Source organism: Solea solea, chromosome 14, assembly GCF_958295425.1.
Source record: "Solea solea chromosome 14, fSolSol10.1, whole genome shotgun sequence".
Taxonomy (NCBI): Eukaryota; Metazoa; Chordata; class Actinopteri; order Pleuronectiformes; family Soleidae; genus Solea; species Solea solea.
Window position 1 is genome coordinate 1,851,380 of NC_081147.1, and position 25,262 is coordinate 1,876,641.

Below are 25,262 nucleotides of genomic sequence, written 5' to 3' on the forward strand. Positions count from 1 at the left end.
AATTGAAGAAATCTCTTCTATTCTCTAATGCAGCTCCGGTCGATCGTTATCCAAAGAGAAAGTGAAACATTTGTGGATTAATTTATAGTCTCTTTGCTTCAGTGGAGTCAGAATAAATGATTATTTATTTAAACACGTGTTCAGCTCCTGTCACTGATCCACTGACGTCAGACGCCTTTGTTTTTATACAAAACTAATATTAATTATGTCATTAAATCTAAAACGCAGCTGTGAACGCAGATTATTTTCCAGCTGCTCTTTTTATTCTGTTATAATAAAAATCAATTCTGAACGCTGGATGAGAAGAATCTCAATTCTTATAGGAATTTATTTTTTTATTTTTATTTTTAACCCTAATATAATAAAGCTCTGTATGTGATTATCTGCATGATTCACATGTGCCAGTGCAAAAATAATAATCAAAATAATAACAATGATGTTTTACTATGAGAAGTATTATTACAAATGGACAAATTATTACAAATTATTACAAATGGATTTAACTTAACAGCTCATGACTATTACAGTACATTTCTGTGTGTTTTTAAATTTACAGTAAAATTTGATTAAGATTAAAGTCACAATTTAGAATAATCTGACTTTAATCTCAAAATCTTGACCTTTTCCTTCAGCGTTGAGAGTTTTAATCTCAGAATTCTGCCTTTTTCTCCGAAATCCCAATATAATATCAGAATTCTGTCTTTTTCCATATGAATTCAGACTTTAATCTCAGAATTCTGATTTCTTTCATTCAAATTCTGATTTTTTTCATTCAAATTCTGGCTTTAATCTCAAAATTCTGCCTTTGTTTCCACAGGAATTCTAACTGTAATCTGAGAATTCAAAAACCCTGTACATAGAACGCACATGATAGACATTAAGTAGATTAAGTAATGTACATTATAGACATTAAGTTACAATTTAATGTCAACAGATATTTTCCAGATCCAACAAATCACAGGCTCTGAATTAAGTGAGTGTCCTCTGCATATGACAGAACAAATAATGCTAAAGAAAAATGGGAAATGGGTTGCAATCATGTTTTCTTGAACCTGTAGGGGGCAGCAGAGCACTCAAATGCTCATTTTAATAATGAATTATTAATATACTTTTGTAGCCTGATTTTTTTGGACGAATCACTTTTAATGTCGTGTTTTCCTGTCGTGTGTTGGCAGATCAGATGCCGCCGCCGCCGTCGTCCACAGAACTCTCTGTAACCACATTCATGGCCCGGGGCCAACACTCAGAGGGGCCACATGCATCCAGGTTCTATACGGTGTTTACACAACAACAACAAGACAAAGCCTGCAGAGAGAGAGAGACCATCACAGGTAATTACCTCACTGCTGATGAAGGAGCCCATTACCAAGTTATTGTCACATGGTTCCACCCAAACTGCTCAGTCACTCGAACCTGCTTTCACTTGTTACTTAATTACTTAAAAGCCATAGTATATTTAAGTCAAACAATAACATACAGTAAAGTGGAATGTTTGAGGGGCAATTAAGGGATTTTAATTATCAATTTTACTTTGTTTTTATAACAATAAATAAAATTTGATGGTGTCGACGTGGTCTTTCTAAAAAGCCTAAAGGCAACAGAAATCGTTAATTACAGTTTGGGTTTGGTTTCAGGAACTAAATTTGTCAACTAATTTACAGCCGTGTCTCTAACACCTGATAAAATGTTTGGTCTATTTATGAAAACTTGTGTTATTTAAAACTTAAGAATTCTAACTTTAATCTCACAATTCTCACAAGTCTTTTTCCATAAAAATCTCAGAATTATGACTTATTTTTCTCAGAAATATTAAAGCTCAGACCAGACGTACAAAGCTAGTACCTTTTATATTCAGTTCAGTTCAGTTCAAAGATAAACGGATATAGAAGCTAATTTTATTGTGAAAGAGACTTTTTAGTTCTGTGTTTTCCTACGAATTCTTAACTTGTTTTGCATAAAAATTAGCAAACAATTGTAATTACAGTGACATATTTTGACTTGTTGCGTGTGCAGAGCAACAAGTCCGACTCCAGTCTGACTAAGCGTGTACATGCAGGATTAATCGGACTATGAGTCACATTATCCAGGTATGTTAGTCCGACTAAGACTAGCTCACTAACTAACGTTGGCGTTTACACAACGTTAATAAGAAAACAGAACTATAGTCTTAGTCGGACTAAAATTAGACTTTTAAATCAGACTTTTTGGAGTTTGTTTGGTTTCTTTTTGTCTTTTGTGTTTAACTTTTATTTTATTTCCTGTGACTCTTCATTCGAAACTTTACTTAAAAATAAAGCAGCGCCACACACAGGCCTGGCATAGGTACTACAGTTTTTACAGTTCTTGGTTTTTTTGTTTTTGTTTTGTTTGCTTTTTCAACTCAAAACCTTGTTGCAGGTAACTGTTCCAAATGGAGTCACCCACACACACACACACATTAAAAGAACAGTCCTGGCTCAGGCCCAAAGGCTTGAGCCCACAGGCGAGAATGAGGGGGGAGCAATCTGAGCACATGGAGTGTTTGTGTGTGTGTGTGTGTGTGTGTGTGTGTGTGTGAGGATCAGAGGAGGGACAGTGTGAGAAGTGGGTGGAGATGAGGCTCCTGAGGGAGTGCTGAAGTGTCTCAGCAGCACTTTGGTTCAGAGCGTCTGAAGGCGCTGAAGTTGAAGTTAGAAACACACACACTCTCCTACAACTCCTCTGTGTGTGTGTGTGTGTGTATGAGTGTGTAAGAGTTTCATGGACTTCTCACCAGGCCACTATGGGACTACACCGGCGGCTGTCATCGACGTCCAGTCAGAGGATTTTTTAAGAAGTTCCTGAAAGCGTTGAGCGAGAAGCTCCTGGCAGATTATTCCTGGAGGAGTCGCCTAAATCCACTTCAGGTGTGTGTTTTCTCTCTCTCTCACACACACACACATACACACAATGATTCACTTCATTGACACTCACTGCTGCTGTTTATTGTGCACTGTGCCACTATTTACTATCACACTATCATTAAACATGGTCCTGGAGTGAAGGAAGTCAAGCAGAAGCAGCCGGTGAAGCGGAATCTCTCCACTATAATCTGTTTAATCTGTGTTTTTATGATGTTTTGGCTCGTTTGAGTGGGCATTTTTGGACCTGGGAGAGTCCAGCAGTGGAGACACATGTCAGATCTTGACTTTGAGTCCCCTCCCTTTCTTCCTTCTCTTTCATCCACAGCAAACCCTTGTTTGTTGCTCAATCGTGTTTGTCTTTTTCCTTCTTCTTCTTCTTCTTCTTCTTCTTCTTCTTCTTCTTCAGCTGTGACAACAGAACTGTACGTAGTCATATGTGTGAACGACGGAGAAAAGAACATCTTTTTCTCCACCGTTGAGTGGCGTCCACGTCAGCTCTGACACGGACGGCGGCGTCCGTGATGGATGGACGCTAAGTTGACCTTTGAGGAGTCTGTGAAAGGTGACTTTCCATAATGGAAAGCAAAAACCTGGGGTGCTGAAAGGAAAACCGCTGAACCCTCGCATGACCTGAAAATGAGTGGAGGTCGCTCACGTTTTCTTTTAGAAGCTTCAGGAGTCACGGTGCAGATTAAATAATCTGACCAAATGTTAGCGGCTGACACGGCAGCACACCGCTGTTTTTGGAGATGTTGAGATTAAGTGTGGATGTTCCTGGACTCTGGGATTGGGATTGCCCACCGTAAAAAGCAGAGATGGATTTATAACCCTCGCGTAGTTAAGTGGAAATGAACCCTCAAGAGACTGAGAGTGAAGAAGTGAGGAAAGAAAATGATGGAAAAGTGAGATTAAAATCCAACTCGCGAGAAAAAGTTGAAACATTTGGAAAATTGCAGACTTAAGTTGTTGTTTTTGTTAGTTTAAAAAATCTTGCTAAAGAGAATTTAGAATAAACGCAACATTACTACAAACACTAGATTAGTTTTTTACCAAAATCTTGTTGACACTTTGGTATAGTCCAGTCGTTACCAAACACTGGGTTGCGGCCCACAGATGGATCGCAGGGGATTAGTTAAGGTGCCCCAAACAAATTTGTGGAATTTGTTAACGCATGTTTTAAAAAACATGTAAAGAGAAACAGGAAATGAGAGGGGTTTACAGATTACAGATTCAGAGGACGATGCGAGGAAGTGACCTCAGACGACGTTTGAGCATATTTTTTTATCCTCAAACATCGTGAATTGTGTAAAATATAAATGTTCGACCTGAATCTGAACTCGGAAACACCATTTTTATAATGTTATATTAACATTAAAGTTATTCTTTGTTTTGGGTGCATAACTGAAATAAAAAATGGATTAGGATTTTCTGACGATGTAGATTAAATTCACTAACATTAGCTTTCATTAGTTGTCAGTTAGGGTAAAATCAAAACTTTCCCGTTCCAAAGAAGTTTTCGACTTAAATTAACTGTTACATCAACCCAACCATGCCAAGTCATGTTTCTGCCCAAAAGTAAGGTCTCTATTGAATAATCTGTGTGGATTAGGTCAATGTATAGATTTAGCTGGAATAGTTGAACGGACAAAAGGAGTGATGGATTAACTATAATCCTGCAATTAGGTGGAATGAAGAAATGTAAATAAATAAAACATGAAAACACCATAAAAGACTGAAGTTTGTTAGGAGCGGAAAAAATGGGATTAAAATCCTCTGTAATACAAGACAACACACACACACACACACACCTATGAGTGTCACACTGCACCAACTGAAGTGAAATCCCAGATGAAGTGAGTGACACTGTGTGTGTGTGTGTGTGTGTGTGTGAGTGTGAGGACACCCCCAAAACTCAACCCTTCACACGGCCTTTGACCCCCTCTGACCACAGAGAGGCTGAGGCTCTGGTGTCGAACTGTAACTGTTCTTCGTTTTTTTGTCTTCTTGTATTTTGTCTTCTTACTTTTTTCTTCCTCCTTCCTCAGAACATTTCTGACGAAGGACGAAGATAAACGTGCTGAAACTTGTTAACAGGAAAACGTACAAAGTTCAATCATTAGACTTCATGAACGTTCACGACACAACAATGTAACTTCTTCTTATTATTATAAAAATACAAACTCAGAAACGAGCAGATCTGACTTTCAACTTTAAAACAAAGCAAGAAATATAGACTTTGTTTCCAGAGAGATGAGAGAAAGTACATTTAAAAACCTAAAGCAGTTTAAAAGAAAACACAAAATAACAGTCTTTTGTAAAAGTACCTTAAAGTGATCCTTAAGTAATGTTTTTTTTTTATAATATTACTTAAGTAAAAGTCTTAAAGTTTATGACATTTACTGTACTTAAGTATCAAAAGTCATTTTCTGATTTTAGTTTTAGAAGTCAAAGTGAGGAGTTTGGATTGAGCCACGGTGGATCAGTGGTAGGGCGAATTGTCTTTCAGATGGATCCATCCATTCATCCATTCATAACTGACGTAGAAATGAATCACTAACTACTCTGACGCTGGATTTACCAAGTGTTTCTGTGATTAAACGTGAAACGACTGTAAACTGAACAGAATTTGGACGTTTGAAGACGTTTGAAGACGCTTGAAGACGTTTGAGGACGTTTGAGGACGTTTGAGCTCGTTAGACTGACAGTTAACTAGTTACTAGTTATTGAAACTGACTACAAATATTACACAATTACTCAGTTAGGAGTAGTTTGAGGTTGTTGTCGACGAACGATAAATAAAGACACAACGACGACGGCGCAGAGATGGGTTTAAAAGTGAGACATCCCACATTTTGAAAAAGATGGAACTGACATTTTGTTGTTGCGCCCCCTAGAGGACAGTTGATGTGAACATGCACCAAACATTTAATGAAATGAATAAAGAAAAGAAAAATGTTAGCAGACTTAATCTACATCTGCAGAAAATCCTGTGGGAAAGAAAAGACCTCAGTGTAACTTTGTGTTTTATTATGGTTTAAATTGTAAAATATAGAGTTTAAAAAACCTTAATTCTCCACATTTAAAGCCTTTAAAGTGAACTTGAAACAAACGACGTCTGTTTTTTTTATAACCGTCACTTTAAACGTCAGCGTTTGCTTCACACAGACTTTTTTATTTAGTTTATTTCGTTTTTATGAGCGTGTTTAACTTTAACAGAAGCTCTGACGCTAAAATCCACTGTCACCGCGCAGTAAAAACCTCACAATGCCACAGTGAGGGTTTGAGTGAGTGAGTGAGTGTGTGTGTGTGTGTTTGACTTTTCTTGTATATTTAGGAAGGAATTACTGAAATAATGTGGCAAATACTGCTTTTTTATTATCAATAGTTTATATATTCTCACCCTTAATACAGAAAAAGTGATTTACATTTGACTTTTCTTGTATATTTAGGAAGGAATTACAAAATGAATGTGTCAAAAACTACATATTTATATGCATAATTATATATAGTTTCTCTCTGGGCCTCCAAGTATGGCTGATATGATAATTCATTTAAAGATTTAATGCGATCCTTGAACAGAGACGCATCTTTTTCTCTGGTTCTCTTCAGAAAACACGTCCTGACGCGTTTAACGGCCTTCGTACCACAGAGCGAACTCGTGCTCATAACTCATCCCAGTTTAACCACTGACCTCCAGTCAGAGGCCTCCGTGTCCCGACATTAAGCTCTGGATGAGAGAGAGTCTGACCCCCCCGACCCCCCCGACCCTTCAGACCCCGGGGTCACCGCCGTGACCTCACCCTAACATAATCATCTGAAAATACACTCAGAGGTGGACGCTTTTGCAGGTGGTGATTGCAGGGTTATGGGTTAAGTGCTAATTCAGGGTTTTTTGATATCTTAAGAATATATTTACCACTTTATTTTTGTCATTGGACAACATTTTCTGCCTGAAAATGAAAGACTTTTGTTAACCGCTCACTCTCCCACACCAAACCCCATAGAGAACATCAACGATTTTAACATCACAGCTCACAGGAGTTGAGCATCCACTGCTGCTTCCATAAGTGAGTTCACATGTGTTGTTTTGTGACTTCGGCTTTTGAAATCAATCATTCAGATTCACCTCAATGACACAAAATGACCCTGATTTTCTCTATGGAGTTTGGTGTGGGAGAGCGCGAGGTTTACAAACTGTCCTTTTTCTGTCGTCTTTTGTTTGCATCATCACTGGCAGTTATGTTTTCATGTTTTTCTAGTTCTGAACACAGGCGTAGTGTCTCATACACCCAAAAAAAATAAAAAATTAAATAACTATCCCTTTAAATTCCCAGGATTACTACATTTTACAAAATAATCTGTCACATTAACGTGCTGTAAAATGGAGAAACTGCTCTCTATTAATACTGTAACCCTGACCCAGAGCCAGTCTCACAGAGGTCAGAGGTCAGAGTCATCCACTGCTAACGACAGCCACGCAGGAAATAAGTAAGCAAAGAGCTCGGAGACGAGGGCGGAGTCTGAGACTCGGACAGGATTTTAATTGGTACCTGGACGTGAAGCCCACACACACATGTGGAGTGAGACTTATTTATTATTTATTTAAATACGTTCTTCCACTTCATGTCACAGGTTATAAACGTCAGCCTTTCAACACCAGCGTGGAATGTTAATTCTCTCCCGGTGGTCTGTTAAATGTTGCAGCTGCAGTAGCTGCTGCTGCTGTTTATGATGATTGACAGCTCCCTACTGTACCTGTACACATTATAACTGAGTTTCCCCACTGAGTTTTTATAGCTGTGGCTCTCCACATATAGAGAAACCCCACTGACATTATATTTATATTCTTAAATAATTGAGTTTTCACTCACATCCTATAAATGTAAGGAACTGCCCTGCAGGCGTCAATGTGGAAATATTCAAATTTCTGTACGCTACTCTCACAGGAATTATCGCATCCACTTCAGAATTTGTGTCATCACTAAAAAGACCTTGTAGATAATTGGTGGTGAATATCACGGCGTTACCACGGCAACAGTGCGAAGTCTGAACATTTGCAAAAAATGACCAAAAAAGAAATTGGTCCTGAGAGCCGACAGATGGTCATACACTGACAAACAAGTCCAGAATAACTCACGTGTGAGTCTGATGTGGGTTCTAAGACTGTGCGTGGCAAAATGGCTCCACAGCGCCCCCTAGAACACTTAAAATAAACAGTCCCAACACTTTTGGTGATTTTGGTGCCCATTTCGCACATGAGGTATTCCGATGAACTCCTCCCAATGCTTTATTGCGATCAACTTCTAATTTGCTCAGGTCACTGTGGACATGATGAGGATTAAAAGTTACCAAAATCTTTACTCGGTGTCATGTGGTTTGGGCGGTAGGCGGCGTCAAAGTTGCGGCTAATTCTGATGAAAAAACCTGAAACCGTTGTAACGTAGAGATAGAAAGTCTGATCGCAACCAAACTTGCTATGATTGAGAATTAAAGTACTTGGCCGCCACTGGGAGGCGCTCTCTTCTCTTAATGACTTGTTAAAGTTCACTGTTAAAATAAGTGATATCTAGTGGTGAAACGGCAGACACTATTCTCGTTTTGCGAGGTTTTTGTTTATGAAGCTAAAAAAAACATAGTGTTTGGTGATTTTTGGACAACAAATGTAAGAAATGTTGGTAGAAATCGCTTGACTGGCTTCAAAAGCTGAAATATTTAAATACTGAACGGGTTCTGCACTTGTTTTCCTCTCATATTTTGGTCCTGAATGTGTTCAAGCACCCAGATGATCCCACCTCCACCTGACAGGTGTGACACATCAACGGCGTGATTATTGCTCAGGTGTGCAGATGCCGTGAAAGCCACAAGAGAGTCAACCTGCAAATTTAATAGAAGGAGTCATTTTCTGTTGCTAATGTAAACCAGTATGCACAGCCTTAATTATGTTGTGAAAATCAATCCATGAATAATGCTGCGTTGCGTTATTTCATATCTGCACTTGAGTATCGACAGTCGCCGCCTGAGTTCAGACTCTCCGGAGGCTCCATGTCACGCCGTCATGTGCTAATGGTCCGATACAAATCAATGGGCTTCGTTTTCTAACTCGCAGAATGAGAATACATTAAGAAATAAAACTTTAAAACGGTGGTTGTGGTCGAGCAGATGTGTCGTCTACTCGGTGTCAAACTGACACCAGATCATTAAGAACTCACATGGTGACGACTGATTGAACAGAAACCTCGCAGCTACAGACTGATGGGATTAGAAGGGATTAGAATGAACCCATGAGCACAAACCGATGTAAGCCTGACATTATCCAGTTTTCAGGTAACATTGCTACCTTCTTCTGCTTCCCAGTCTACTCAGAACAACCTCATCTCTTCTCTTTAACCTCTATAAACAAACCTCTACCATTTCCCTGACCAGTGCTTCCTTAGCCAGGTTCTTCACCTCCTGAATGTCCAGCAGAGACCCACATAAATATTACATAGGAGCAGTGGGGGCGATGGGGGTTGGATACCTTGCTCAGGGGTACCCCAGCCCTTTGACCTGGTAGGGACTCGATACTGGCAACCCTCCGGTTACAAGCCAGGTCCCCCTTCCACTTGGCCATGGGCCACCCATGCGGCTTGCTTGAGGACATCTGATGTTCAGCAGATTTTTAGCAGATGAAGAACTTTCAGATTTGTGTGGATGGGTCTTGGGGGCGTTTGGTGGTTTTGTTGCTGGTCTTCAGATTGTATGGATGGCTCGCGTGCCGGGTTGTGTGTTGGTTGTTTTTCCTCAGGGCTGCTGGAGGTCTTGTGGGTGGGGTGCTGTGGGTTGATGGTTGGACCTGCTGTCTGTGTGGTCTGTGTTCAGGCTCTGTTGGTGTTTTGGGGGACCGGGAAATCGCGCGCTTGTCCTGACCTGGTTGTCGGGTCCTTGTGTTGCCTCTGCGTGGGTTGAGAGGAATTCATGTGGACATTCAGGAGTTGAAGGGAAATTACACGTCTGATAAAGAGTCCGGGGAAATGATGGATCTTCTCATAAATACCGGTTCAATCCAGGATTGAAGATTGGCTGCAGCTCGGGCAGACGGCAGCAATCTCCACTGCACTTTCATGAGAAATTGCCTTCTCTAGTTACATTAGCAGCTGACCTATGGGTCATTTATTGTTTTTTTTCTAAATGTTTTATTCATTATTACAAGTGTGATGATGGCAAATGTTTAATCATTGTTTTATGAAACCTTTAATTATTCGTTTGGACGCGCAGTGACGGGTTAACGAGACACAGCTTTCTGTCAAGTGTTTGGTTGAATTAAAGGTGCGTTTTTAATTAACAGAAAGGGTTCAGGTTGTTCTTGGCTCTTATTAAACCCTTTGATAGTGGAACTCTGCAGCAGCAGCAGCAGCTCGCTGTAATTACTGCGATATCACGCTTCATCTCCTCTCTTCTGTCCGTTGTGTTCTTGTGTAATAGCCTCACAAAAACCAGGAAATGAGTTAAATGGGATGAATGCAGAAGTCGGAGAAGGCTCAGGGTGACAGATCGTTTTCATTCGCGTTAAAATCCTTTTTAATTCCTTTACACGACCACCGTCTACCGTCCTGCACCGATGTGTCCTGGTAGTAGTAAGAGTGTGTTTGCTAGTTGTTTTTTTTATATAAATGCCTAGTTTTAGAAAAAGAAGCTTGTAGTTGTTCTTATAAAACAAAACACAGTTAACTCTTCAAAATAAAATAACATTTATATTGTTTTTATGTCATTTTTAGTTTAGTTTCCACATGTTTTGTAATATATTTTGCACACGTGCAGAACAAATTGAGTTTCCCGTACAAATCGGGTAATGACAGTGGCCACTTCCTGTCAAAACAAAGCCACTTCCTGTCAGAGAATTTACACCCGTTTTTGGGTGATTTTAAATAAAATAATGTTATAATGATATAATATATAATAATATAATAATGTTATTCTCGGAAAAATACTTAGGAGTTAAGTTAAAAGATTTCTTCTTCAATTTAAAGTGTGTGTGTGTGTGTGTGTGTGCCAGCGGGCCTGGCAGGACCTGGCAGGACCTGCACTCAGCTCTCGGCTCTTTTCAGATCAAACCACATTCCTTCCCTGTCATTATTAAACTCCGCCAGCTCCTGGATTAGCAGCTACAAGTTTTTACGGATCCGTGATCCAACTTGTCTGTGTTGCAATAGTCGCCGAGCACTCACAGGAAGTGGAGGAGTAACTTCTTTCAATGTTCGCGTGGTTTTCGAAAGAAAAAAAATAAAAATAAAAATCTTAAATAAATAAATAATATATAAATAATAATAATAAAACTAAACATTTGATCGGCAGTGATTAAAAACATTAATAAAGGCAAGAATGTCAACAGCTACCATTCACTATCAGCCTCTATTTATACAAGGATTTTTGATTTACACAAAACAAAGATGGAGAGAAGCTGGCGAAACTTTAATTAAAGGTCCAAAAACACATCTTAGTCATTTAACAAAGTCATTTATAATTAACTGTAATAAAATTGGCACATCAATAACGTCTATACTATCTTAAAAATATGTCTGCTGCATTATTTTGCTGCTAAACTGTAAAGTTTTACTGCTTTGTTAAAAAAACTCCTCTCCCACACCAAACCCCATAGAGAAAATATGCGATTTTAGCTTGCGGGGACACAGGAGCTGCTGGTCTACTGCTGCCTCATGTGGTCACTTTGTGTCACTGAGGTAAATCTGAACGAAGGATTTCAAATGCCGAAAATTAAATATAAAACTTTGAATTTAGTGATGAAGGCAGCAGTGGATCAACAACTCTGTGAACTGTGATGTTAAAATCGCTGATTTTCTCCATGGGGTTTGGTGTGGACGTCGTGCAAGTTTTGCAAAACAAGATGTTTACAGATGTTTGCTGGGATTCAATGACCGTCCTCCTGAGGTGAGTTTGAAACCGTGTCCCGTGCAGAGAGTGACGTCTCATGCTCGGCTCTACTCACGCGGACGCGTCGCTCAGAGGAAGTGATGTTTGTGTCCGATGGAGGTTCAGGGTTTGTGGCGGCGGTGAAACGTGAGCCTGAAAGCTGGAGGTGAACGTGTGTGTGCAGGTCGTCGTGTTCGCTGTGAGGATGCGGGTGTGTGTGTGTGTGTGTGAGCCTGAAGTTTCTGCCCTGCAGCTCTGAATGTTTCAGTGTCAAAGTCAGGTTCACTCGAGTTTCGCGTCTGTTTTTACAACAAATGAAAGAATTAGTGCAGAGACTGCGGTTAAAAGTTTAAAGAACAGGAAACGAGTCACACAGAATTGGGATTATCACGACGTAACAAAGTCACGACTCATGTTTGCAGCATATTTTAGTATTATGGTCTGTCAGTGTAGTAAAACAAAGTACAAGTTCTCCTCTACATTTCCTCCCAAATAAAATCAGAAGAAGAGTTGTTATTATGGTCTGTATTTATATAGAGCTTTTCTAGTCTTGATGAGCTGCTTTACACTACAGTTTTCACCCATTCACAAGCTGCAACATGGGGTTAAGTGTCTTTGCTCAAGGACACATGTAGACGAGCAGAGCCAGGAATTGAACCCACAACTTTCCAGACAGACAACTCACCCTACCACTGAGCCACCATGGCTCAATCCTTACTCCTTTTTTAAATACTTTTACTTAAATTAAACTTAAGTACATTTTTTATCAGAAAATTACCTAAGTACAATAAATGTCATAAACTTCAAGACTTTTACTTGAGTAATATTATTAGTTTTTGACTTCAGTGACTTCTACTACTACTAATTCTTGTACTTTTACTTGAAAAGTATCTTTTAAAGTACTTTTATACACAGACTGAGGTCAGTTGAGGACGTTGAGGCTCATGCTGCTGATTTGTGAGACTCATTTTGTCTGTGACAGAGTGTTTTATTATAGCTTAATTTATTAGATTTATCTTCATGGCCTCATTACATCGCGACATGAACACATGATGCACCTGGGATGTTTCTTCCTTTGAGTCGTGAAATTGGGAAAACATGGTTTGAGGCTCTGTGTCGTTACAAAGTTTTGTTGAGCGAGACAAATGTTTCCTGGGTTTTATTTATTTATTTACCCTGTCCAGTGTCATAGGACACATCGATTAATATTAAAGATGGCACAATGCCACTTTAGTGCGTCACAAACCTCCACACCAAACCCCATAGAGAAAACCAGCGATTTTAACATTGCAGCTCACAGGAGTTGTTGATCCACTGCTGCCTCCATCACTAAGTTCAAATGTCTTATTTTAGAATTTTCGGTGTTTGAAATCCTTTGTTCAGATTTACCTCAGTGACACAAACTAACCACACGAGGCAGCAGGAGACTGGCAGCTCTTGTGTCCATGTGAGCTAAAATCGTGGTGAGGATTAACAATGAGCAATTGGTGCCTTGCTCAGGGGTACCCCTGACCTTGACCTGGTGGGGACTCAAACCAGCAACCCTCCAGTTACAAGCCAAGGTTCCCATGAGTCCCAATGTCTAAGAATTTAATATTTAATGTGCACTCTCTGTTATAGCTCCTTACATTAACTCTCTGTAAATCTAGTCTGAGTCCATGATTTACCAAGAGTTGTCCACGTTAAATCAGTTCCTTGTGTTTTTTCTTCTTCTGCTCACCGTGAGCACGTTTCATAGCAGAGCAGAGTTCCCACTGGTCCTGAAAGTTTTTGAAAATTGCCCTAAACCGATATGGGTCATGTACCGTCTAAGGGGTGCACCCCCAAGTTTGGGAAGCAGTGATTTGGACAAACTCTTGTTTGAAAAACCCTGAGTCTAAATGATGCAAACAAACCGTTGCAGATGTGAGGCGATAGTAAAACGACACTGCAGGAAAAATGTGGGAAAAATTGGGGAAGATGCTCTAAATCCCTTCCCAAACCCAAACAGTGGGCCCGGACTGTGGTAATCTGATTATCTGTCACCACGAGAGCAGAGATAAACACCACACACCTGTCACCCTCCACTGACACTGACACCGGCAGCGCCAGTCTACCTGCAGACGCAGACCCTGAATCCTGGGAGGCTTGTGTTTTCTCTGTGAACCCTCATAAACCGTGAGGCCACGTCTCACGCTGGTGTTTTCACGACAAATGTGAAGACATCGCTTGTCTCGCCTTAACACCAGAGTGTCTTAATGGACTAACAGTCGGTTCCAAATGGTTTAGGTTTTCTCTCGTCTGCAGAGAAGGAAAAAAAAAACCTTGACAGATCTTTTCATCTCTGATTTCAGGGAGCAGCGTCTCTGCCCTGGAGATTGTTGTGTGTGGATTTGCTTTTAGCTGTGGAGGAGCTGTCAGAGAAGAAGTGAAGGGCAAAGTGTTGCTCCCTCCAGCTCTGTCCTCTCCCCACTCTCTCCGTGAAACTGTGTCTACCCGGCTCCATGTCGGCTCATGTGTTTCCACATCTCTGTTGCACATTTTGTGCTTGTGGTTTTCACTAAAGAGCGTGAAATATTGAGGCCAGTGATGCTCCTCGCGGCGTGTTCTCAAATCTGGAGCTGAGCCCAAACACAGTTAAAGTATGGACATTGTGACTTTTACTTTCTGATAATTGTGTCGAGTGGCACAGGGTTGATTACATTTTTAAATTGAATTAACTTTTCGCCGACTATTTTCCGAGACTGGATTGTGTTTACAAAAGCAGCCACCGTATTGGTCTAGCATGGTCACGTGATGGCCGCTTTACCACTTGTTCAACATGACCAGCTATTTTAATTTAAAAAGTAAGAATTCAGTCGTCCCAGAGTATCGCAATGGCTGGCCGTAGAGCTGCACAACAGCGCCCCCGCAGGTCCGGAGCACTTCTCTTATTGAATATGCTGGTGTTTTCTCTCCTGCTGCTGTGTTTGGCATTAGTGTGTATATTTTTTTCGGTTTTGCAGCGTGTTTCTGTTGATGCACACAATTCAAGCACTTTCACTGACCCAGGTCTATTTAAGGGCAATTTTCAAAAACTTTCAAGGAATTCCAGGACCCGTGGGAACCCTGTGAAAAATGCTCACAGTGAGCACAAGAAGACAGAGCGATGGGAACAATCACAAGGAACAGATTTCACTCTTGGTAAATCATGGACTCAGACCAGATTTACCGAGGGTTAGTCACAACGTTTGTAGCTGTTATTTACATCACACTGCCTGTTGTTAATGCTAACGTCAGGCTAATCTGACACTTTCTGTAGATGGTAGAGTTTCAGTGACTCTCTGGAGTAAAAATGAAGGGAAGCTAATCAGGAAGTTGAAAATCTGGAATAATGTCCTCTACACCTGTTTACAAACTCGGCGGCTCATAGAAACTGAGTCATGTGAGCTCTTTATTTTAGCATTTATTGCTAATTCCCTCTCTCTCTCTCTCTCTCTCTCTCCCTCAGTCAGCATGACTTAAATATTTGAAAATCAAAAGAGATGATAGTAGATATTTTGTCAACACTGAACACAGATTACAATGTAGATTACATTCAAATGCAGTAGGCGGGAGCATAGGAAAATGAAAAGTGGAAAAGATGTAAGATTAGTTTCTATGGAATTTTTCCAAGTCTCAGTCTGACCATTCATTCATTCATTCAGGACTTCCTGTTTGAAAATACCTTGTAATTAAAGCACAGCTTTACAAAAGAAACGGCCTCTTTATTCAATGTTTAAATCCAGTGTCCCAGGATTGTTTAATTTGTGCTGTAATAATCGATGTGGTCGACTTAATTCGATGATGTTCAGCAGATTCACTTGAGTGTTTGTTCTATTTTAAACAAATTGCGCCGCACGTTTGGACAAGTCTTGAATTTTAAAATAGACGCCGCAGTTTCGACATAAAATACCGCAACAACACGAGCGACGTGGGACTGTGACTCTCTGTTGATGCTAATAAACAGAAATATGTCTGCAGTCACACACACACACACTCACACTGTGCTGCTGTTTACTCTCGGATCAGGACTGAACCTCCCACTGTCATCTGCTTGATCACAGTGTCATCAAACTACAAATCCCTCTCATAGCCTCAGACTGGTAAAGGCTCAGAGGTAACAGTTTTGATGATGGCTTGTTGTTGGTATTTGGACAGCAGAGGGATAATTACGGGGAGGGGCTGGGGCTGCCACCTGTCTGACAAAGGCTGCGAGGCTAATGACACTCTGATCCTGGGACAATGAGTTTCCCTTCTTTCTGGTCAGAGCGTGTTGGGACACGATTTGGATGTCTTGCCACAGACGTCCCCTGGGCTGTTGTGTCATTGTGGATTTTTGTAAGAAAGGCTTTTTCTTTTTACGTTCCAGGAAATTCAAGTTATCCATGAACGATTCTTTTATTCCTTATATATAAAGATGTATATATATACACATGAAACTCGATGACGATTGCAGACAAGCTCTCTTGATGTACTGAGGGAGGCGTGGCAACAGTGACTTGAATTTGACGTAGAATACTCAGGTACAAGTTTGAGAATGCACTCCTCTTCTGTTTGTGCCAGACACGCCTTGATAATTCCTGTTATAGATCTAAAAACACTTGCTCACAACTTTTACCTGTGTGCCAATACCGCTCCTGCATTTTCAACTATCGTAAAAATATTAAAATCACCTTTAATTTCTGGTGTCCGCTCGTATTTGCCGCACTTTACCGTCTTTATTCTCCAAATGTGACCAGAATTCTCAAAATTTACATTATTTTCAATTGAAAAATACCTGAAATTAGCAGTTAATACCATTCATGGAGTTCCCTAGTGGCTATAAACCAAAATACTATGTCTTTTTTTCTTTGTTTGTTTCTGGTTTATAATGTGAACATGACTGCCCTCTAAAATGACAAGCATATGTATAAATGTGTTTTTGCTGCATCATTAACAACTTAACATCTTTTTTTGGTCGAGAAAATTCAGAAATAGAGGCTATCATAGTAAACGTGTGGGTCAGACTCAAAATCTGATTTTAAAACTGAACCGAAGATTGGATTTCTGTGTCCACAGTCCTAAAAAAATCTGATCCGAGTCACATTAATGGATGTACCTCCTGTAATCCGTAATCTGGTAAAGGTTTATTTATATTAGTTAAAAATAAAAAATAAATACTGCAAGTGACATTGAAAGAGTAAGATTTGCTTTACATCAAACCATAACTTTGTTTATTGGTCAAGCAACTATGCTAGCAAACCATTTAACAGACAGACAGACATAAGTAGAAGGAACTTAATGCAGCTCCTCTGTTCCCCTTTCACCCCAACCTTCCGTGGCAGATGCTACACATGCCAAGTGCTTGCTCATTGTGTTAACTGTTGTTTTTCTTCTCTCTATAATTCTGCTACATTACTTACATTTATCTTTCTTTTCGCAGGTCTGAGGATCTTCGTGGACGTATTAAAGATGGCCACCTCAGGAACGACCCTCCTCACTCTAGCAGCAGTGCTCCTGCACGTGTCCAGATGTCACGGGAGCGTGGGGAAAGGGAAGGACAGCTCGCCGCTGAGGTTCACGCACCATCTCTACAATGTCACCATCAATGAGAACTCGGCGCCGCGGACGTACGCCGAGACGCCGGTGATGATGGGCATCGAAGTGACGGATCTCTTTTGGGAGATTGAGTATAAAATCATCCAGGGCGATGAAGACGAGCTCTTCCAGGCTGAGGCGGTCAAAGTTGGAGACTTCTGCTTCCTGAGGATTAAAAATAGCCGCAGTAACTCTGCTCTCCTCAACAGAGAGGTCAGAGACGCTTACACGCTCACTGTGGAGGCGAGTGAAAGCACTTTTGACTTCACGGCAAAGACTAAGGTTTCTGTCCAGGTGCTTGACACCAATGACTTGAAGCCTCTTTTCTATCCTGCTTCATACAATGTAGCCATCACTGAGGACACGCCACTTAAGTCGAGTGTGGTCAGGGTTAGCGCCACAGACGCAGACGTCGGGAGCAATGCTGAGTTTTATTACTCCTTCACCAGCAGAGCTCATCCTTTCGCTGTCGACCCTTTCAGTGGCACAGTCAGCCTCGTCAAGAAGCTCAATCAGACTCGCTCTGAGAAATATGACCTCACTGTTTTAGCTGAGGACAGGACAAAGAAAATATCCGGCGTGCAGAAATTCGGTAACGTCGCCAGGGTCTTGGTAAACGTACGAAAGGCATCCAAGGGTTCTCTGGTCATCACATCTCCCCACAAACCTACAGTCTCTTCAGATGGCAAAGTGGCTATCGATGTCCACGTGGAGGGTGGAGTTAAGTCGGTCAAATCCCTTAATATTGTTGGAGGGGATCCTCACAAGTGTTTTGAGATAATCCCCTTAGGAGTGCAGGGCAGTGACTTCCAAGTGATCTCAACAAAGAGGATTATCTCTTCTCAGACTCCTTCTGGGCTGGATCTCTCACTTCAGGCTAAAGAGTGGGGCTCCCCGGCTTTAGTCTCTCCAATTACACAAATCCACATTCCGGCCTATCGTTACAGCTCATTGACATTTTTGGAGGACACCTACATCGCCACGCTGAGTGAATTTTCACCTCCCAAATCTCACGTGCTGAAGGTTTCTGTCACCTTAGTTCCCTACAATGTCACTTTTGGCATTAAAAATAATCAGGACAGCTCCAAATTTAAAATAAATCCCAAAACGGGGATTATTGTAACAACAGAAACGTTTGATTACGAGAGAAAGAATCGGTACGAGTTTGACGTCGTGGCCAATCAAGGTGAAGCTGAGACTCACATCGTGGTGGAGATCACAGATGAAAACGACAACAGCCCACAGTTCACGCAGACCTCGTATCAGACCACACTGGATGAAAACACACCTGTCGGCAGCAGCGTTCTGAGAGTTTCAGCCACAGACAGAGATAAGGGCAAAAATGGCTTTGTGACGTACGCGATCGCCAACGCAGGCCCTTTACCTTTCACAATAGACGCGTTCACCGGCATCATCTCGACTTCTGAACACCTGGACTATGAGCTCATGAAAAGGCGGTACCACTTGAACGTTTGGGCTTCGGACAGCGGCAGCCCATTCAGTCAGGTCAGCGACTGTGTGGTGATGATAACTCTGAACAACGTCAACGATAACGTACCTCTTTTCGAGAGGGTTGGCTGCAACTCCACTGTACCTCAGGATCTACCTGTGGGTCACATGATCTGCGAGCTGTCGGCGGTCGATCTAGATGAGCTGCAGCAGCTGACGTACATCATAGAGTCAGGGAATGAGTACCAAGTGTTTGGGATCGACCCAGTGTCGGGCACGATCACCCTCAAACAACCGATTCCCCTGGGAGCTGGTTCGTTCACATTGAGTGTCGTAGCCAGGGATGGAAAGCATCGTTCCGAAGCCTCAGTTGTCAGAATAACCGTCACAAACAGAGGTGATGACGTGACGCTGCGCTGCGAGGAAACGGGCATTTTCAAACAGCTCACGGATAAACTCATTGAGTCCATAAAACCGATTTTAACCAATCAAGAGGAAGAGACGTTCTCCGACATTCACATCACCAACCGCCATTCTCCAAAGTTTGACCCGAGCATTCCCAGCTCGATCGACCTCATCGAGGACCATCCGCTGAATACGACCATTCTTCAGTTCGAGGCGACTGACAAAGACACCGGGTTTAATAGTAAGTTAGTGTATGTCATATCGAGCGGAAATGAAGACGGCTGCTTCTCCATCGACACGTTCTCCGGTGACCTGCAGTTAGTTTGCCCACTGGACCGAGAAACTAAGGAGTTTTACATTTTGAACATCACCGTTTACGACCTGGGAATACCGCAGACGTCTGCGTGGAAATTCATTGCTGTGAACATCATGGACGTCAACGACAACCCTCCTGTGTTCGACCAGCACAGATACGTGATCCGCGTGCTTGAAAACACAGAAGTGGACTCCGTCATTTTCACAGCTCGTGCGACGGATCCAGACGCAGAGACAAACGGTAACGTCCGGTACTCCCTGCTGACATCAACGGATATGTTCGGGATAGACGATCTGACCGGTGAGGTCACCGTGAGGCATCATTTGGATCGAGAAACCTCACCCAGACATGACCTTAGGATTGAAGCCAGAGACCAGGCCAAACTCAACCCTCAGCTCTTTTCCATGATTGACCTTGTGGTAGTTTTGCAGGACGTCAACGACCACCCACCCAAATTTACACCCAAGATTTACAGAATCAAAGTTCCTGAAGATGTCCCTGTTGGAACACTTCTTGTCTGGGTGGAGAGTGTCGATCTGGATCTGGGCAGCGGAGGCCTTGTCACCTACAATCTCAAGAACACAGAGAGCGGGATCTTCCACCTCGATTCCTCCACCGGAGCCCTGACCCTTGAGAGGGAGCTGGACTTTGAGAGGCGGCCGTCTTACAACCTCACAGTCCGAGCGGTCGACCACGGTCTCCCTCGCTCCCTCTCCTCGTCCTGCTTTGTGGAGATTCAGGTCTTGGATGTCAACGAGAACCTGCACAGGCCTGTGTTCTCTGAGTTTGTGTACGAGGCCGGTGTGATGGAGGATGCAGCCGTGGGGACGGCTGTGGTCACGCTCACGGCTTCAGACAAGGACGCAGGCAGAGACGGAGTCGTCCGGTTCCACATCCATGAGGGCTCTGGTCTTGGGGTTTTTACCATTGATGAGGAGACAGGTAAGAAACACAGGAATTTGGCTCTTTTGTTGTAGCAAATATTTTGTTTTCTCTTTTTTTTGTCTCCAAAAGAAATCAAAAATGATAGCTAGAGTTATGACTAGTCGAGCTAATAAAACAAGCTAACAGAAGACGCTTTGTGGCCATGTTGTTGTTTAAAACTTTAACAGTCTCAAAGTGGTTTTATGAGGCACTTACTCATAAGTCAGTGACTTACCCACAGGTGACTGCTGTGTGTGTGTGTCCCCATACTGAGAACCTGCAAGAGTCAAGCTGTCACATGCTCGATGCTTTCATGACTGTCAGCAGGGATTCAGCGGGGGGGCAGATTTTAACCATTTAACAAAAGGCTAACCTGAGAAAATCCACTCCAGCTTATGTTTGTGATATTTTAAGAATAATGTCTGTCACTTAATCGCAGTGTAAAACTGTCTTTTATGACAGGAAAGTGAAGATTGTTTCGCTCTGTAAACTATTCCCTCCACTGCACCAAGTCCATATAGAAATTGTGCGTTTTTAGCTCACAGCACATGTGAGGTTTTGATCCCCTTTTGCTTTCATGGCTAAGTTTAAAAATGTTATTTTTGTGACTCTGGTGTTTGAAATCCTACATTCAGATTCACCCGAGTCTCACAAACGTACACAAACATAGCAAATAAGACAGCGGTAAACCACTGGCTACCCCACAGGGTCCTGTGAGCTTAAAATGCTGGTTTTCTCTATGGGCTTTGGTGTGGGAGAGTGAGCACTTTACAAACTTTTGCTGGGGAAAAAAAAGCTTGTCTCATAGCAAAATAAAGCAGCAAATATATTCTAAAGTGGCTAAAATCTGATTCACCCACCTGGCAACCATGTCACTGAGCACAAACAATTTTTTCTCCCAAATATTCCTTCAAAACATTATATTTATACTAAGGTGTGTGATGCAGTTCTATTGCTTCACATTGAGTCAGTCCAATACGGAGGATTAATCATGGTCATTTTAAACAGAAAACATACAAATAAGTCAAAACTTGAACTCCTTTAGTTTACTGTGTGCAGGGTTTTTATAACCCGGTATTTCCTCTGGTTTACTGGAGGACGTTTGTCCATTGAACTCATCAGTGCATCCTTTACAGAGGATTCCCTGCGACCTCACAGCATTCCATTACCGTGCTGCAGCAGAGTTAACCCTCAGATAATATCAGGGCAAGTGGAGTTCTCTGTCATAAAAGAGCCACGCTGAAATCTATCCATCGGCGTGTCCCTCTGGGGGAACAGCTCATACTTAATCTGATCCTGGAGGTTTTTCGCAGAAAATTTGACATCTTTTGTTTTTTAGACTCCGGACATAACATAACGACCTCGTGGTATTTGGCTTCGTGTGAGGACTTGAGTACGTTTTTGGCAACAGAAATGTGTCGTTCCATGTTCCTCAGCAGAGAATGCTGAAGATCCCTCGGTCCACCCTTAGGCTCAGAGTTTTAAAAAATACAAAAAGAAATGCACATATTTCCTCTGCAGTGATTATTTCCCCTTGTCTCAGGCGTGATCCGCACCACGGAGACGTTGGACCGCGAGACGGCGCCTCACTACTGGCTGTCGGTCTATGCCACCGACCTGGGTACAGAGCCGCTGGTCTCCTGGACTCACGTCTTCCTGGACGTCCTGGACGTCAATGACAACCAGCCAGAACTCCGCCAGCCGGTGTACTTCGCCGCTGTCAGGGAGAACGTGGACAAGGTCAAGTCCGTCGTCCAGGTGCAGGCCGAGGACGAGGACACCACGTCTGAAGGAAAGCTGTCCTACGAGATGCTGGAGTCTCACCGCACGTATTTTGACGTTGATCCCAAAACAGGTAACATCTATATTTGACTCAATCTGATATTAACGTGGGGTTATTTTGGTTAGAATATCACTTTTACTTGAATATGAAATATAATCTGGAACCTTTCTCTTCTTCAGAGTTTCCTCAATATCAGGTCATTCAAACAATTATAGATATTATTAACCCTTTAACACAGGCGACATGTTTGCGCAAGCACATTTCACATTACCGTAATATTACATGACGCTTTATGTTATCGGAAATATTCCAATGGTTTCTGAATGCTGAGAAGTTGCACGTCAAAGCCGACGTGTGGTTATTACGGTAATTTCAGGAAGCCGACGAAATCTGTCTTTTTGGCCTGTTTTTGGACATTGAGACAAAAACTTAAATAAGTCAACAAGTAAACAACCCATTTATTTTAAATATGTTTTGTTCTGTTCAAATTTCAAATTTAACTGTTAAATCTGGTGCTTGTGTGCTACTACAGTGTTTTTTTGAAATAAAACTTTTTGGTTTTCCTCATTTCAAATTGTTAATACGCTATATAGCATGCAGTACATTGTAAATAACTACTGGAAAAATGGGGAAAAAGCACATTTTCTGGCCCATTTATGGTTAAAATAAGCTCCAACTGTAACTTCTCTAATATTCTTCTGCAGAGAACGCAGGGAAATGTTAATCCATTTCAGCCTCCAGCTGTTTGACTGTGGTGAAGCACAGATGTTTGAAAATGTGCAGCTCAGCCCTGAAACGTGTTATTGAAGCTTTGAGTGAGTGGAGCGTACGAGTGGGGACACGTTAACAGTGTGTCATTATTCCATTATACCCTCTGCTCACATCTGAACCATTTCCTTATGAATTCAAATAAAAAACCCTCTCTTTGTCAATATAACACCACTTTTGTCTTCTCTCTGCGTGGGTCTGGAGGAGGTGTATGAGATGATCTTTTCAAAGCTTCCTTGTGAAATGTCCAGATCATGAGAGAAAACAGTGAGGGAGAAATTGCAGACTTTGGTTCCTGATATTTTCCTGCTGTTGTTTGATCAGTTTCAGTTTCTGGAGAAAGTCTAGATTTAATTTTCCCAACCTTATCCAGTGTTAAATTTAGCATATTTATGTGCAGCTGCCTTCTGACAGTTTTCTCCGGGTTCTCCAGGTTCTCCGGGTTCTCTGCATTCTCTGGGTTATCTCTCCAGGTTCTCAATTTTCCTCCTTTTAAATGGACACTCTGAATTAGCAGTGTTTGACCCTGTGATGGTCTGGCGACATATCCTGGGTGTGACCCAACCGTACGCCCTATGTGAGCTGGGATTGGCACCAGTGGCCCAAGTGGTAGACGATGAATGAGTGAATGCTTTCAGAGCTGCAATGAAGCCAGAACCTTTGCCTGAATTTGACCAAAGAGGTATAGAATGCATGGAAGAACATTTTGCTGTAGCTTCTCCTGTCAGGATCGTTGTCAGATTCCCTGATGAGGTCTAAGTGAGGCCCTGTAGGCTCCACCTTCATCCGTCTGTAAGTTCTGGACTTTCTCCATGAACGTCGATGAAAAATCACTGGATAATGTGCCGATCCTGTTCTTCATGTCTGAAAATGATGAAAATGTCAATGATTCCTTTTTCTTGTTTTGTACTTTATTAATGGGCCACATGGTTGATTTTTGGTTAGGGTTAGTGTGTGCCTTGATCAGAGGAACCCCAGCCCTTGACCTGTCCCAGGCACCCAATTTGAACCCAATTCCTTATAAAGGAGTTCTCTTGGCCATTAGCTGCCCATAGAGATTCAGCGGAGGAACCTCGGAACCTTCAAACTCACTTATTTCTTTAAGGCCGACAAGATTAACCGTGTGTATGCTCAAAGGAGAACCTGGGTCTAGTGGATAGACCCAGGTTCACGACCCAGTCAGAACAAGGGCCTTTCTCCCCTAGTGTACGTGGGTTTTCTCCAGTTTCCTCCCACAGTCCAAAGACATGCATACTGTATATGGGGATTAGGTAAATTGGACATACTACGTTGACCACAGGTGTGAATGTGAGAATGAATGGTCGTTTGTCTCCATGTGTCCCCGTGATGGACTGGCAATCTGTCCAGGGTGTGACTCTGCCTTTCGCCCATGTCAGCTGAGATTGAGAGGATAAAGAGGTAGAAGATGGATGAACTTTATTAACCCTGTGGGGGAAATTCCTCTCTGCATTAAACCCATCATCTACCTTAGGAGCAGTGGGTGTTGGGTACCTTGCTCAAGGGTATATATACCCCAGCCTTTAGATCCCCCAGCCATGAGCCCAGGTCCCTTTCCGCTTGCCCACGGGCTGCCCAAAAATCCACAGATTTTCCAGAAATAGTTTGGGGGAGTTTGACATTTGTACTCGACCTTCAGCAGAGACAATGTTCGTATAATTTACCGTTGTCCATCCATCTTCTACTGCTTTATCCTCCACATGAGGGTCACTGGGGAGGTTGCTTGTGCCAATCCCAGCTGACATGGGGTGAAAGGTCGTTGTCAACTAATGCTTTATGAGAGAGCGTTATAAAAGCTGCATGGAATATTTTGCAGAACTTCTCTAATGTGACGTCACAGGAGAACATCCAGACTCCTTTTCTTCCTCCAGACTCGTGGATTTTCTTGACATTAGCCACTTTCTGCCTGAAAGTGTGGCTGATTTACACCTTCATTCACAGCTTGTTGTATGTTACAGGTTTATATATTTTAATGCCTGTGCAGCAAGTCCAGGCAGAACAGTCAGTGCTGCAGAATCCGGGCGTGTCATGGAGACGCTAGAGAACCCTGAACTTCATCTCCTTTGGAGCTGGAGTTTTATGAGTATGAGAAATCACCCAGAAACTCATTCATCCATTTTCTGAATGGTTGTGACATTTGAGGGGTGGTTTTTAGAAGAAAGAAAGCAAAAGAGCAGCGAAAGACAGCAAACCTCACAGGTATTTGAACGTTTCACGTTGACAGTTGCAATCC

General features: G+C 42.0%; 1 protein-coding gene across 2 annotated transcripts in view; it reads left to right on the forward strand.

The window, feature by feature from the left end:
* The first annotated feature begins 2,619 nt into the window (after positions 1-2,619).
* Positions 2,620-25,262, forward strand: part of fat2 (FAT atypical cadherin 2) — a 97,736-nt gene continuing 75,093 nt past the window's right edge. For both annotated transcript variants that reach the window (XM_058648940.1, XM_058648941.1), the window contains exons 1-3: positions 2,620-2,885; positions 17,212-20,478; positions 22,004-22,315. In XM_058648940.1, the coding sequence (XP_058504923.1) occupies positions 17,241-20,478; positions 22,004-22,315 (3,550 nt within the window). In that variant the 5' untranslated portion in view covers positions 2,620-2,885; positions 17,212-17,240. The remainder of the gene's footprint in view (positions 2,886-17,211; positions 20,479-22,003; positions 22,316-25,262) is intronic.